The sequence below is a fragment of the Microtus oregoni genome, unplaced genomic scaffold (assembly GCF_018167655.1).
Source record: "Microtus oregoni isolate MIOR12 unplaced genomic scaffold, Mior012 000028F_ref0000031, whole genome shotgun sequence".
Lineage (NCBI taxonomy): Eukaryota > Metazoa > Chordata > Mammalia > Rodentia > Cricetidae > Microtus > Microtus oregoni.
The window spans coordinates 1,494,846-1,510,926 of record NW_024543087.1 but is presented as its reverse complement, the minus strand read 5'-3'; the positions used below and the strand labels follow the sequence as shown (position 1 = coordinate 1,510,926).

The following is a 16,081-nucleotide window of genomic DNA, read 5'->3' as shown; positions in this document are numbered from 1 at the left end:
AGAGGACTGAGGACCAGCAGCCCACAATGGGCTGGGCCCTCCCCCACTGATCACTAATTGAGAAAATGCCTTACAGCTGGATATCAGAGGTATTTCCTCAGCTGAGGCTCCTTCCTCTCATGATTCTAGTATGTGTCAAGTTGACATAAAATTAGCCAGCACAGACTTAAAACACTAAAATTCAGAGAGCATTATACCAAACGTTTAAATTACCCTCAACAATTTTCTTTTAGTGTCCATGATTCTTTATTAATACATATATAAAATGGGAGGCACACACCTGCCACATCCATGTGGAAGTTGCAAGACAGCTTTTGGGAATTTGTTCTTTCCTTCCTTCCACCTTTATCTGGTGATCAAACCGAGGTGGTCAGGCTTGTGGGTCTGACAGCAAATACCTTTATCTGCTGAGCAACCTGACCAGCACACAACTGTAGGATTTTTGACAATGTGTGACTCATGCGTTGTTAGATATTGCTAAAGAAAATATTAAACAAATGTGCCAAAAGTTAACTAACAAGGATTGTTTCAAAGCACTAGGAAGTCATCTTCAGTGTCTGCAGCCTGTTCTCTTTAATGGAATCCTCATTCTTATACTGTAAACTACAAATTCAAGTCTTTAAGGATAAAAAAAAAAAGCTCTAACTAAGGTAATAAATGGACAAGTGGTGAGCAGGGGGCACAAGGTATTTAAAGGAGTTCTCAAAATAAAGTCAGTATCTTAAGTCTATGGTCCCAGCACTCTTAAGCCTGATTGAAGTGTGGCAGGCACACTGCCAGAGTCACGAGATGAATACAGCGAGGGAATTCTCATGGGCAATTACAAACCACGCTCAAACAACCTAGAGACTGGGGCTGCAGCAATGCTGGTCGCAAGGTCGCCGCCGGGAGAGCGAAGATTCATCCAAGAGATGGGACAGGACTGGGCTTGGCACTGGGAAAACGCAAGCTTCTTGCCTGTCGACCAAGCCAAGAGGTAGCATTAGTGAAAGGAGCAGTTACTGTTCCATCTTTTGCAGTTCTGGATATCAAAGTTAGGGAGTGACATAAAGTAGAAAGCCCATGCTAACTGAGAACACTACATTTAAAAATAGCCTAGTAGCACGGAGTGGTAGCTGCAAGTTCAAGTCCAGCACGGGATACAGTGGGAGACGCTATCTCAAATGGTACCGAGTAAATCCAGATAATGCTAGAGGCAAAGCCAAGTAGGAAATGTAGGCCAGAGAGGAACAGGAGACTTCAAACTCGGCTGTATCTGGGAAGCAGATCAATACTTCCAACGGCTGCTCAGCGAGGATTAGCGTCCGCAGAGCGCCCCGCGCCGCCCCCTATACCCCTCAGGCAAGGGAGCTGCGCATGTGCGCATTCGCCCCACCCCCTGGCTCCGGCTCCTCCTTCACCTTTGCTCTTCGTCCCACCCCCACCTCCACCTCCCCGCCAATCATCTTTCTCCCTCAGACCCAGTCGGCGCCAGAGCGCAAGCTGTGTCTCCCGAAGCCCGCAGGTAGCGGGGTAAGGACACAAACTCCTGCGGCTTTGCAGCGGGGAGGGAGGAAGGCCACCGACAGACGGCCGCAGCCCCGGCCGGAGAGCGGCTCGCAGGCCGGCCGGCCGTGCGCAGGCGTTCTGGGAGGAAGGCCGCTCCGCCGTAGCCAATGAGCACGGGTGCTGCGGCCTGCTCGCCGGTCAGGGTGACCCGGGCCTGCGCGGGCCTGAGGCAGTGGGCGAGGCCTGTCAGGACCTCCGTGCTTAGCCCAAGTTGACCAGGGACTCCACCCTTGCCCAGAGCTCGACCTGTGAGTGCCTGAGGCACGGGCGAGGCCTCCAGGTGCGATCTGGGTTTAGGCTGTGGGGAGAGCCTGGCGGCTGGTGGGGCAGTGGGAGGCCAAGTTGCGGGCCCTCCAGTTCACCTCTAGACCTGCAGTCAAACTGAGTAGTCTCTTAGAGGGGAGGTGGGAAGTGTAGTCCTTGAGAGGGTGCACTACACCACTAAAGAACTTAGTGACTTTGCTAATTAATAGAATTAAAATACAAATTGTGAAGATTCACAGTTATTGCTGTGAATATGTGTGGGAGTGGACTTTAAGGGTGTAGGGAAATGGCCAAAGGAAACGCGATCAGGCGGAATTGATCAGTGTGGGACCACTGGAGGCTTAATATAGAGGTCATATAGTTGTCGTCTTTTAAGGTATCAAAAGCTTGGTTGCTTGGTTGACTGAAGGAAGCATTTATCCCCAGATGGCCTTCCGAAAAGGAACTGGAGATGCCTGATACCCCTTTGCTTAGTGTTGATGAAGGGATTTTAAGCTCAGGGAAATTGGAACGCTATCGCGGGTACGCTGTGAAAAATCTAGTCCTCCATCATGGGAAGGACCAAAAGACTTGCCCTACACTAATCCTATAGGATGCGGATGGGTTGAGGGCCACGAGCATTTCGGAAGAGCCTTGGTTAACTCCTTTTCTCCTGCCAGTTCTTAGGGTTGGCAACTGACGCTCAGCTGGATGACTTACATTCAGCAGGTTTGATTGGACCCTGGATACACAGCACCAAGGCCTGTATATAGGTGAGGCTGGGCCAGCAGTACCAGTATCCTTGAAATGAAGTGTTTGCAACCATCCTGTTTTCTCCTGTGCCTTTGATCTTCAATTGTGTGGATCTCCAGCAAGAGATATAAAAAGGAAGCTAACGAACTTGTTATCCATTGATGTATCTAATACTGTTCCCCGATTTTGCTGTTCTTGTATACGTTTTACCCTACTCTAAGTAGGGAGCCTAAAAGCAACGGAAAAACTAATGTCAGGTCTCTGGGTGAGAGGGTGCATGCTTTTAATCCCAGCGCTACAGAGGCAGAGGCAAATGGATCTCTATGAGCTGGATGGTAGCCTGGTCTACATAGTGAGCTCCAGGCCAGCCAAGTCTACATAGTGAGATCTTGTCTACAAAAACAAAAACAAGATAAGAAAGAAATGCATGGTTTTACCATTACTTGAGAGAACAAATTTCTTCTAAAACCTCACTATAGTTACAAAGAATAGTTACACTTTACTAACGTGAGAGTAGTGGGAGACTTAGTTAAAATAAACTACTTTCAAATACAAATAGTGCCAAGAGGCTGAAGCTCAATCTTGAAGATCTCTTATTTGACAACTTCAGTACTTGTCAAACATACTGGCCAGAGGCAGTTGGGTCTGCACAGCAGTTCCGGGCCAGCCTGAGCTACAGAGAGTGTTGCAGGCCTCGGGGAAGAAGGGGAAGGAACGGAACAGAAGGCATTATCACTATCAAGCAGGTCCAAGAACTCATTTATACCAGTGTGTAATTGGCTGCCTTCTGTCCACATAGCAGACCATTTCCTTGGCACAAGGCATTCCAGGGTGTCCTCTCCCATGGCTCTGTGCGTTTGCTTGTGTCTGTGTCCCTCTTCTCCACCCCCTCTTCCTGCTCTGTAAGTTTAGTGCAAACAGCAGTTGTCTTAATGCTTGTTTAGTGTTTTACCTTGGACCTAACACAGCACTCGGTGAATGCTCATCGGTACAGTGGTGAGGTAGGAATCAGAATGCTGGTAGACAGTGCCTGTAGTCGCCCGGTCCTGTGGCTGCCCTAGGTGGGCTAGGCTTTTGAAGCTAGTGTCACCAGCATCGCAAAGCCCGCAGTCCTCTGTGCCGCCGTCTGTAGCAGTGGAAGAGACAGTCCCTTGCTGCTGGCTGTGCAGACCGAGTTCATCCAGAGATTTTACTCGGCCGAAGCTGAGATCTTGATTTACACTGCAGAAAAAGAATTTCAGGGTAAGACAATATGAAGACAGGCTAGAGTTTTTTTTTTATTTTTATTCATTTTTTGTCTTTGTTTTTCGAGACAGGGTTTCTCTGTAGCTTTGGAGCCTGTCCTGGAACTAGCTCTTGTAGACCAGGCTGGCCTTGAACTCACAAAGATCTGTCTGCCTCTGCCTCCCGAGTGCTGGGATTAAAGGCATGCGCCACCACCGCCTGGCTCAGGTTAGAGTTTATTAAGAAAAGATTTTCATATAAATATAAGGGTATATATAACAAGAAACTTATTTCTCCTCACAAAGGTAATAATGATAGGAAGTTCATATTATATGTCAAATACACATGACCCTGGCCTGGGAAGATGGGTCCAGGTTCCCCTGGATAACATATTCCAGTGGAGAAGCAGTTATGTGAGCTTTCAGTGGCAGGATAGAAGAGTCATCGGTACCTGGTGGCACTGTCTGAGAAGGCTGTGGACTCTTTAGGCAGGAGGAAGAGCCTTGTTGGAAGAAGTACATCAGTCACTGCACCCCACTTTCTGTTCTTTCTGATCCCTCCTGCCACCATGCCTTCCCCGCTGAGTGTTGTGTCTTACCTGCTGATGGACCACATCCCCTTCTGGAAGTTAGCCAAAAAAAAAAAAGAAAAAAAACCACCTATTTCTCCTTATATTGCTCTTGTCGGGATATTTTTGTATCACAGCAACAGAAAAATAACTAGAGTTTTATATATGTTTTATTAGGTTAATACTTAAGCATTTCACTTTGAGGATAGTAACATAATGGTTATATCTCGAATTTCACCTGTTCAGCTCTTCTGTTTGCTTGTTCATCTGTCAGGCAATTAATGGATGCTTGGAGGTTGCCGTGCGTATTCAGAAATGTTTTGCCACCTGAAGCCTTTGAGGAGGTAAGCCCTGTGGTCCACTCTGTTTCTTTAGGGGAAGGTCTGTTATGTATTGAGCTCATTTCAACTTGTTTTTCAGATCCTGAAACTGTCTCGTTTTATGGTTTTAGGCAGGAACAACAACAACAACAGAGATAAAATTCATCTGCGCAGCCAAATTGTCTAAGGCTCCATTCAGAGCAGGAGATAGCAGATCCTCACAGGATCGTTCCGTCTGGAAGACTAAAGATTAAACTGCCCAGTGCAGCATTGTGTTCCCCAACTGTAGAGCACTTAGCTTGGTGTTTTAGAGTTTAAGAGACAATGACTATAATAAGAACACAAATTCCTCCTCCTGGTGCACAGTAGATACACGGCAGTTATACAAACAAGTACACGTGGGTGGAGACGTTTGTGCACAGTGGAGTATGGGGCTTAGAAATCAGGTAAAAGGAGAATAAGGGGGGAAATTGGGGCTTAGCTGAGGGCTCTGCGGAAGGGGGGTGAGACAAAGTCTCGTGTAGCTCAGGCTGACCTCACACTCATTACGTAGTCCTGGCTTGGTCTTGAATTCCTGGTCCTCCCTTTCTGCCACACTGGAATCAGACTTCTGCCACCACACTCAACGTAGTTTCTGTAAGGAATGTTTGAGAGTAAGTTGGAAAGATTGATTAAGAAATAATTACTGAAGCTTTTAAATATAAGACTCAGAAATGAATCTTACCCTGTCAGAACTGTGGAAGCCATCGAAAGGTGTTTATGTAAAGAATACAGTGGCATGTGTCATGATTTGAGAAAAGTCAGCCTCAGTCTGGTAGCAGAGAAAGTATTGACTCTAGAATCAATTGGTTCTGGAATCTCTATCATCGTAACAGTACAAAACCATTTCCAAGGACTCAGAATACCTGATTGTTTGCAAAGCGTGCCCGATACTTAGAGACTTTTTACAATAATTAGGATGGAAAATATAAATTGCAGTATTAACAAATAGGCACTGTGGAATTGCTTCCCAAGAATTGTAAGTCATTTCCTTTGAGCTCAGAAACGTAGTATTATTGAAGTATTCATTGAGGAAAACAAAAGGTACTTTAAGAACAGTCCAGACAGTTTGGGGCACAGTTTAAGAAAGAGAATGTCACGTTGTCTGACTGGAATGTGTTTCTGCTCTAAAGCCTCCAGTTAGAAACCAGACAGACTGCAGCAGATCCGTTTCTGTGTTGTTGCCGTGGTTGTTCTCCGCTCTGTGCTTGTGGGTTGCCTGTCACGTGCATGGTAGATGTGTGCTTGTCCCAGAGAGTAACACCTGTGTCTGACAGGTTCTGCCTGAAGAAGACCCTCCCTCCCTGGCTTCCCTCCTCTCGGGCTCTGTCAGGAGCAGAAGCCGTCAATGCCTTAAGACCTTTCTACTTTGCAGTTCATCCCGATTTCTTTGGACAGCACCCCAGGGAAAGGGTAAACACTTAAATACTTTTTTTAACTCGTTGTCTATATGTCTAGTTGATTTACCTTTGAGCCAGTATAATAAAGTTCTGTAAGTTTTGGATTATCCTGTCATGGTGATGTTTGACACCGAAGCAATACTTACTTGAAAAATAATAAAGTTTCACATTAATAAATTTAGCAAATATTTATAATGTTAGAAACTGAAGCCATTGTTTATTCAAAGCTGTCATTATTTCTATAAACAATAAAGTTGCCACATAAATTCAAGAGTCTACTAATCATGTTTCCTGTACTAGTTTTTGGAGTAAAACGGAAGATTTGAGGAACAAACCTTTCTTACCTGATGGAGCCTTTCTCTGAGGATACGCTAGGCAGATTGTCAGTGCCTGGGGATTTCCCAGCATGCTGTGTGCTGCCAAGCTGGTGCTGCGTGTTTTGTGCTCAGGGGGTACAAACTGACAAAAGCCCTGGGGAAAGCTCAGAGCTGTCAAGATTTTTTTAACATTAGATGATGATATCACAGAGCTAAGAGCATTAGCGTTCTCATTGGTCCCTTTGTTTTCATTAACATTGATCCCTGATTGAACTTGAAATACTAAACCCTGGACACCAGGCTCAAGTGAACGTCCCTCCTCGGTGGCGCACCTTGAACATGGCTGCACATCACTCCTGGGCATGAAGACCTGGCTGTGAGTCTGCACTGTGGAGCAGCCAAGCGCTTGCCCTCAGCCATGTGACCTGTCCACTGCCAGCAAACCTGCTCTAGTAAACCTTGCGTATACCAGCCCTTCTGTGCTCTGTCCATTGGGGACGCTCACTGCTCTCTCAGCTTGGACGGCCCTTGCAGATAACCCAGAGATGCCTCATCTCTCCTTTCAGTGAGCTCCCAGGCTGCCTTCCTTTCCAGTGTTCCTCTTCTTACCTATTAGTATTTTCTCTATTTCTGTGTTCCTTCCCGTGTGCCCCATCGTACTTAGGTTTATTGTTTGTCTCCTGTCATCAGTGAAATGCAGGGTCCACGAAGGCTTCTAATCCAACTGACCATTACTCAGCATAGACTCTTCCCTGGCTCACCAAAAGCTTGCCTTCTGCAGAGGACAGACGCAAGCTCCAAGTGCTTGTCCCCCTTCCTTCTCCAAATGCAGGATTTCACACTGGCACCCACTGGTGTGGTTCTTTTCCTTTTAATACTCCAATTTTAAAATATGTGATACTAATAGATTAAAAAAAATCACAGCTAGGGGGCTGGAGAGATGGCTCAGAGGTTAAGAGCTTTGCTTGCTCTTCCAAAGGTCCTGAGTTCAATTCCCAGCAACCACATGGTGGCTCACAACCATCTGTAATGAGGTCTGGTGCTCTCTTCTGGCCTGCAGGCATACACACAGACAGACTATTGTATACATAATAAATAAATATTTTAAAAAATCACCGCTAAATACAAAGTTCACTTAAAAATCTCAGTCTGATCCCTATTTCCTTTATCCCATTCCTGTTCACTTCCTATTGATCTTTGCTTTTGTTGACTTCTGGGTTACCCTTCCATTGTTTCTTTTGACAGAAATTAAAACATCAAAAGTAACTTTGAAGATTGCAGTTTTATTTTGGATAGAGTTTGGGTTTGGTTTTGAGACAGGGTGTCACTATGTGACTTAGGCTACCCTCAAACTCAAGACATTCCTTCACCTGCCTTAACTTCCCAAATAAGGGGATTCTGGTTTGTACCACGAAGCTCTAGCCCACTTGCTTTGTTTTGGTTTGGTTTGGTTTGGTTTTGGTTTTGTTTTCCGAGAGTGCCTCACGACGTAACTCAAGTTGACCTCAGCCTTGCTATGAATCCCAGACTGAACTGAAGCCAACAACCACCTTGCCTTAGATGTGACATCTGTCACTCTGTAGATGACCTGGCTGGTTAGGCAGGTGTCCTCCCTCCAAAAGCTTGGTGCTTGGTTTAAAAGGATGGCTTTCTCTGATCGGGGTCAAGTGTATCCCAGTAGCTGCTCCACTACCAGAACCTCCAAACTCACCCAGCTGCTGGTATTTTAGGAGTGTACCCCTGCATGCAGCAAGATTTAGCTCAGTCATAAGAAGGTACCCAATCTTGCCTAGGGATTCTCCTGAACAAGCATTTCATATAGTAAGTTCTAGAAACAAATATGCAAAGTGATTTCCACTCTCAAGTATTGTTTTCAGGAAAAGAGATTTAAATAGTCAGTTGTTATTGCCAGTCATGCACACCTTAATTCCAGCAGGGCCAGGCAGACAAGGCCTTGCTAAAAACACCAACAGAAAACAAACAAAAAACCACCAATTGTTATTAATCCAAGCCTGGAAATGTGCAGCTTCACAGCCTTCTGGAGACTCAGACAGAGAAACTTCAAATCAACTTCAAGGTCATCCTAGGCTTAATTGAGAGACTTAAAAAAATAACAGTAATAAGGCTAGCACGATGGCTCAGCCAGGAAAGGCGTTTACTGCCAAGGTGGTCAGCCTGAGCTCAATCCCTATGTCCATGTGGTGGGAGAAAAGAACGGATTCCTGGAAATTGATCTCTGGCTTCCACACATGTGTGTAACACGTGCACACAAAGTAAACATAACTAAAGGGGCAGTTACTGTTCACATCATTCTGTTACCAACAGTACTTCTTTCTTATATAGCAATTGTCCTTGAAATCCCTCTGTGTCTGTCCTCTCTATCCTGCTTCCCTTCTGCGGACTGTGTAGTCCTCCAGTAATTGAGAAGTTGCCATGGTCATACACATCGAAGAGCCTGTTAAAGCCCTTTACTATAAAATAAGCTATATTTTCTCCTATTTAGTTATGTGCCTTTATGACATTGCTTACTGCGTGTATATGGATTTTTCTTAGTTTTTCTAACTTTTTTTTTTTATAAAGAGATGTATCTCAATGGTCTGTTATGGAGATACTAATAGAGATAATAGATCCAATTATATGATCATTAATTTATTGCTTTGGGAGAGTAGTCATAACTGAGCTGCTCTTACTCCTAAGTGAAGAAGGAATCCAGTCACACTTTACCCTGATGCTTCCATGGGTCTGTGTTGTGTCTCATCTTCAGCTGTTATCCATCACACACCCTGGAATGTGGAGCTAGCTTTTTTACCAAACGGCTAAGAGATCCCAGCACTTCCTTAAGGCGTGTGTGTGTATGTGTGTACATCTGTGTCAGTGTTGGGCTGAGTGAGTGCAAGTGCCCATGGAGGCCAGAGAAGGGCACTGGATCTCCTGGAGATGGAGCTCCAGGCAGTTGCACGCTGTCAGCTGGGTGCTGGGAACTGAACACAGGTCCTCTGCGAGAGCAACCTGTGCCCTAAACCACTTAGCCTCCAGGTCTCAGGTTTTTGTTTGTTTTAAGACAAACACTGTGTAGGTCTCACTGTGTAGCTCAAGCTGGCATGGAACTTGGAGCTCACTGTGTAGACCACTATGTAGGCTAGCCTTGAACTCACAGGGCTCTGGCTGCTTTTGCCTCCAAGTGCTGGAATAAAAGCCATGTGCCACAATGTCAGGTTCCCTCCACATTTTTAACAGTAGATTACTTACTATCTTCAATACATTTAAGGACCACAAATAATTTCTTCTTTCTTTATTCACATGTAAATGCCCTTATGGTTTGTTTTTGTTTTTTCCCTAGGAAATCAATGAAAATTCTCTTAAGAGATTAAGTGTCTACTTAGAAAATCTCCAGAAACCAGGCTTCAAGTCTCTGAAACCAACTCAGCTTACATTTTATATAAGAGAAAAAACAGCTCAGAACTCCTTGGAAGGCCAGGAACCTATCAGTACTTCTGGTAAGTTGTTTTATTTCTAGTGTGTCCCTTTCCAGCTTCAAGTAAAACGTGTTCATTATGTCTGACATTGCCAGAATACCTTTGGATGAAAGCCTTGATTGTTGAAAAATACCATATAATTGGTTTCCTAGAATTAGATTCTGTTCCTAACCGCATATGTTCAAACATTTTATTTTCCTGAATATTCCATCCAAATGTTAGGGTTCATGCCTTTAATCCCAGTACTTGGGAGGCAGAGGCAGGCAGATATCTGTGAGTTTGAGGCCAGCCTGATCTACGTAGTGAGCTCTAGACCAGCCGTGATGGTGTTTAGCCAAACTCTAGAGTAAGGCCCTGTACCAAACAACAAAAGCCCCAAAGTATTCCTGTTTACGGTCTCCCAAATCTCATGTTGGTCTGAGTGTGAGGCATGTCTGTTACATTCAAACTTTGAAACCTACAGTGTTCCTTCTCTTCCTGTCCCTGTGAAGGTAGAATGTTTAACTGTTTGTGACCTACTGACATCTGCCCTACTTCCAAAGACCACAGAGACAGAGTAGGGTCTTGAACTCAAGTGTCTAAACTTCCACCTGATGCTGTTTCTACACAGCCTTCTCTCTAAGCACCTACTTTCCCATCAGAATGAAGTAAGGTTGACAAGTAGGACCTCTAGCTGTGGCTGCATACCTGTTACCCCAGTGTGGTGATACTGTGTTTGTGCTGTAACAAATAACACCTGAGGATCAGAGTGTGGAGCTAAACCACCAGTTAGCTGTGGAGGCCAGGCAGAGGTGGTGCACACCTTTAATCCCGGCACTCAGGAGGCAGAGGCAGACACCTCTGTGAGTTCAAGGCCACCCTGGGCTACACTAGATTGACCCAGTCTCAAGAGAAAAAGAGCCAGGAGGGGGTGGCTCACACCTTTGATCCCAGCAATTGGGAGTCACATGCATTTAATCCTAGGAAGGTGGAGACAGGAAGTGATATGGCTGGGCAGAGAGAGGAATATAAAGTGGGCGGAGACAGGTGCTCAAGGCATTCAGTCTGAGGACTTGCAGAGACAGGATACCCCATTTGGTCTGAAGATTTTGCAGAGGTTAGAACTAGTGGCTGCTGCTCTGCTTCTCAGATGTTTCAGCTTTCACCTCCTAATATCTGACTCCAGGTTTTTATTACTAAGACCAATTAGAAATCGTGTTACACCCCAGTCCTTGGGATGCTAATGTAGGAAGACTGAGTTTGAAGCCATCCTGGATGGTCAGAGGAAGATCCTGTCTCAAAAATAGACAAAAAAAAAAATGTGAAGAGCTGGATATGTTGGCATGCCCGTGTTCCTAGCCCCCAAGAAGCTCAGGCAGGAGAATTTCTACCAGATAGAGGTTGGCCTGGGCTACATGACAAGATTCTGCCTTTTAAAAAAAGGTAAAGGCCTGCCCTGTCCCTTCTTGAAATATCTGTCCTTTTGGTTATCCTTGAAGAAATAGCTTTATTTTTAAAAAACTTTTAAATAGTTTAAGATTCATTGATTTAAAATGTCTCTGATACATAGAAAATACTTAAACTTCTGCCTGTGATTCCTGACTCTATTATTATTAAAATGAGAGTTGCAGTATTGCATAGAAAACCCCTCATAGTCCCTCAGAACCTCAGATGGAAAGAAGGGCTCCATCTCAAAATCAGGAGAGATTCCATGATCAGGAAAGTGGTTTTCTCAAGGTGAGGTTCATCCATTGCCTTCTGAGTGAACTTAAATTCGGGAAATCAGCTGCGTGGTTTGTGTTGGGGACTGCATTCGAGTTCTCCCCGTGAAAGAAAGAAAGAAAGAAAGAAAGAAAGAAAGAAGAAAGAAAGGCCTCTCTTCATGTTAAAGATGGCTTCCAAGCCAGCCTAAGGACTAGCATTTGATAGTGTCTTTCATTCTCCCACGATTGACTGTGGAGGTTAAAAGTCACACATTCTTTTTCTCGGCAGTTGCTCTGTCTGACTCAGGGTTTTATTCAAAATAGCCAGGAACCCAGCATGGGGAGCCTGAGAGAGGAGAATTATGGGTTCCAAACCAGCCTGGATTACAGATTGTAGTAATTTATAAAGCACTTTATACACCAAAGAAATCAGAGTATCTCCCTTACAAAATGGTCTATAACTCAGCAATAAAAAAGCAAATTGAAGTGCCCAAGAGCTGTTCTGCCTTATGTTGACCTGTTTCCACTGATAATGTCTGTACACAATAGAGTGCTTCTGCAAGCCAGGCATGGTGGCTCACACCTCCCATCCCACAGCAGGAGGCAGAGGCAAGAGGATCTGCTGAGTTTGAGGCGAGCCTGGTCTAAATAGTGAGTTCAAATCAAGCCTACAAATTGAGACCCTGTCTCAAAAAGAAATTGGAAGAAAAGCTTCTTCATGGTCTACTGTGAGCTATGTAAATTCAGACTATTCCATCTTAGTGCTGGAATTGAACCTAGGGCCTCACAAACTTAGCCAAGTGCTTCACTCATGAGTGCGGTTATCCCAGCCCCACATACACTCTTAGAATGTCCCTCGTGATGATCTCATCAGAAGCCACAAAGCTGCTGTTCTCAGAAGGAATCCTAAAGATCTAAAGGATATGCTCTGGAGAGCAGCCTGTGTGATGAGTTCAGTAACCAGTGAATAGATAAGCTAAAATGGAATCTGTGTAAACGCCCTGGCTATGAACTCACTTTGTAGACCTCAAACTCACAGAGCTCCAGCTGCCTCTGTCTCCCAAGTGCTGAAATTAAAGCTGTGTGCTGCCACACCCAACTTGCTTTAGTCATTTTTGTAGGTGTTTATTTTGCATGCATGCATGTCTATGTATCACACTCATGCTTGGTGCCCAAGATCAGAAGAGGACATCAGATCCCCTGGAACTGGGATTGCAGATTCTTGTAAGACACCGTATGGGTGCTGGGAATCGAACCCATGTCCTCTGCAAGAGCAGATGCTGAACCATCTATCTCTCCAGCTCTCTCCCCAGCTCTGCTTTATAAAGCCAGAGTCTCACTGTATAGCCCTGGCTGGCCTGGAACTTGCTATATAGACAAAAGTTGCCTCTCATAGAGTCCCCTAGCTTCTGCATCCTGAGTGTTGGGTGTGGCCTATGAAGCTACCAGCTCAGCTACTTAAGTTGGAGCTTCTTCTTCCTGCTTTCAAGGAAAATGTTTGAATTTTTTTTTCGGGCTGGAGAGATGGCTCAGAGGTTAAGAGCACAGGCTGTTCTTCCAGAGGTCCTGAGTTCAATTCCCAGCAACCACATGGTGGCTCACAACCACCTGTAATGAGATCTGGTACCCTCCATGCCAGAATACTGTATATATAATAAATAAATAAATAAATAAATCTTTAAAAAAAAGAATTTTCTTTTCTTCTGCCAGTAATCTTCACCTTACCATCAAATGATCCTATTAAGAAAAACTTTTTAGCTTTATAATGTTGTTTATTGTGAATGTGTGTACCAAGCAGAGTATAGCTGCAAGAATGAGTTAGGCTCTGGCTCTTAGGAACAATTACATCAGGAGGGTTGGGCCGTATCAACAGAGTGCTTGCCATCCAAGAGCATGCACCTGAGCTCTAGCTCCTGCACCTCACAAGACAAACAAACAAGCTAACTGATAGCATGCCTTGTAATCCCAGCACTGGGGAGGTAACAGGAGGATTCCTGAAGCCCACTGGCCAACCAGCTTCACCTGGGAGACCACCCAGATCCTTCAAAATAAGGTGGACAGTGCCAGTAGAACACCCTGAGGGGGACATCCACCTCCACAAGCATGCCCATGAACACACATGAAGGTGCACACGTGAACACTCAAAACAGAAAAGAAGGAAGGCGGGCAAGCAAACAGAGCAAGCACATTTCAGTCTCACACAGAATTCTGAAAATTACTTCAATTCCATCAGTATTGAAAGTGATAAATATGTCATGCTGTGGTTATTAAGTTAACTTTAGCATGTAGCTGCTGAAAAGAATAGGCTCATTTATACATACCAATGTGGAAGATATTAATCCCACTGAATGAGAGTAAAGACCACCAACCCAAATGTTTTTAGTCAAATTAAGCAAGCTTTATTTTCTGTCAGACAAGGCTGTTTCCCTACAGCAGGATTTGAGAAAATGGCATTGAACATAGGAAAAAGTAGGGTTTTATGGCGCCTGCACCACCTGGAACCGCAGTTGGGCAAGGGTCTGGGGATTAAAAAACACACAGAGACACGGGTCACTCTTGAAACAAGAATGCCAGTTCTATTGTGTTCCAGGACAACTTAGATGGCTCTCCTTGACTAATGGCCACGCCCTAACTCTCAGGATAATGACCACGCCCTAACTCTCAGGATAATGACCACGCCCTAACTCTCAGGATAATGGCCACGCCCTAACTCTCAGGATAATGACCACGCCCTAACTCTCAGGATAATGGCCACGCCCCAACTCTCAGGATAATGGCCATGCCCCAACTCTCAGGATTTTTTCAGCTGCAAGCCCACCAGAAACCACTCCCTTGTTATCAGGAACTCATGAGGGTCTTGTGCTCAGAGCAGCTGCAAGCATAGGAAAACAAGTTGTTTATTCCTTCAGGCAAGGGGTCATAGGAAGTTCAGGGTCTGAGGGTCTGCAGTCCCCAACAGAGTTTCTGTAGTCTCAAAACTGCAAGGCTTGGGGCTTTCTAAGGGCTGGGAGATTTTAGGTTATGTGGGAAGTTGTTGAATATTTCAAAATTATTTGGTAGAACATCTTATCAGGGTGAAAATTTCAGAGGATAGGATGTAGGACATGCCAAATTCCAGAAAATGGGTCAAGACACAGGCAAATCCAAGTTTTACAGAAAACAGACATGAACTTATTTTAACCTTGTAACAAGATGACTTCTAATCTTAAAATGGAGTCAGCCTGGTCCATCAAAAGGTCACCAAGTTAAGAGAAAAAAGGTTCACATATGGATAATAGGTCCATAACGATACCATCTGCAATAAAAGGAGCAATTTAAAATGGGTATGTGTGTGTTTATAGAAACATACACCTTATGACATAAGCATTTGTTTCATATACAGTTCAGAGAAGCATATAGAAAGGGTTAGAACAGTACTGTCTGTATAAGAAAAGTACGTATTCCACAGATGTACTCCCAAGTAGAGCAGACACCAGCCATGTGACTGCTGAGTATTTGAAATGTTGCTCATGTAATTGAGGAACTGAGTTTTAAGTTTTGGTTTTTTATTTTTTTTTCATAATTTATTTATTTTCATTTTTATTGCTGTTTTGCTTGCATATATGTCTGTGTGAGGGTGTCAGATCTTGGAGTTACAGATAATTGTTAGTTGCTATATGGGTCTGGAAATTGAACCTGAGTTCTCTGGAAGAGTAGTCAGTGCTCTTAACCACTGAACCATCTCTCCTGTCCCTTAAGTTTTATTTAAATGTTTTTGTAGTGGTGGTGTTGGTGGTGGGGATGATGGATTTGTTTGAGGGAGGGGGTGAGGTAGGTTTTATTCTTTTGAGGAAAAGTTTCTTAGCCCAGGCAGGCCTCAAACTCACTATACCTAGCCAAGGATAACCTTAAAGCCCCAATCCATCTGCCTCTACCTCTCCTGTACCCCACGCCCAGCTTAGCTTTAATTATTTCATTTGTGAATATCCACGTGTGCACGATTAGCTACATTGTTAATACGTGTTGTTCAGAGACTACGTGCCAGCTGTTGACAGTGGTTCTATCTAGTAAAGGCGTGAGACTATATGCCTCCTTATAGACTTTTAGTTGTGTCTGTATGAAACTACAATGAGCATGTGCTTATAAAGTATTTGTAGACAAAGTGATAGCACACACCTCTAATCCCAGTACTCAGGAGGCAGGCAGAGGCAAGCATATATCTGTGAGTTTGAGGCCAGCCAGGGCTAAAAAGTGAGACCTTGCCTAAAATAATAATGATACTTAATAGAATTTTATTTTTTTTTGTCAGGGCTATGAACCAAACCTAAGGATTTGTGTGTTCAAGAACTCTGCCACTGAACTAACTTAACTATATTTCTAACACCCTTGTGTAATTTTTGAACTACTTTTAAAAATTGGGGGTTGCCTGGAGAGATGGTTTGGTGATTAAGAGCACTGGCTGTTCTTCCAGAGGACCTCTGTTCAATTCCAAGAATCCACATGGTGTTTACAGCAGTCTGTAACTCCAGTTC

General features: G+C 44.3%; 1 protein-coding gene and 1 pseudogene across 7 annotated transcripts in view; both read left to right on the top strand.

Moving 5' to 3' along the window:
* Positions 1 to 1,377: 1,377 nt before the first annotated feature.
* Tcaim (T cell activation inhibitor, mitochondrial) overlaps positions 1,378 to 16,081 on the top strand; it is a 30,755-nt gene continuing 16,051 nt past the window's right edge. Inside the window, exons 1-5 of one of the 7 annotated variants that reach the window (XM_041677347.1) lie at positions 1,378 to 1,512; positions 2,472 to 2,564; positions 4,611 to 4,680; positions 5,973 to 6,108; positions 9,753 to 9,909. In XM_041677347.1, the coding sequence (XP_041533281.1) occupies positions 4,622 to 4,680; positions 5,973 to 6,108; positions 9,753 to 9,909 (352 nt within the window). In that variant the 5' untranslated portion in view covers positions 1,378 to 1,512; positions 2,472 to 2,564; positions 4,611 to 4,621. Of the gene's footprint in view, positions 1,513 to 1,550; positions 1,829 to 2,471; positions 2,565 to 4,610; positions 4,681 to 5,972; positions 6,109 to 9,752; positions 9,910 to 16,081 lie in introns of those variants that run through there. The other 6 variants (XM_041677341.1, XM_041677346.1, XM_041677344.1 and 3 more) reach the window with 6 other exon arrangements.
* On the top strand, positions 11,562 to 11,695 carry LOC121464583 (annotated as a pseudogene).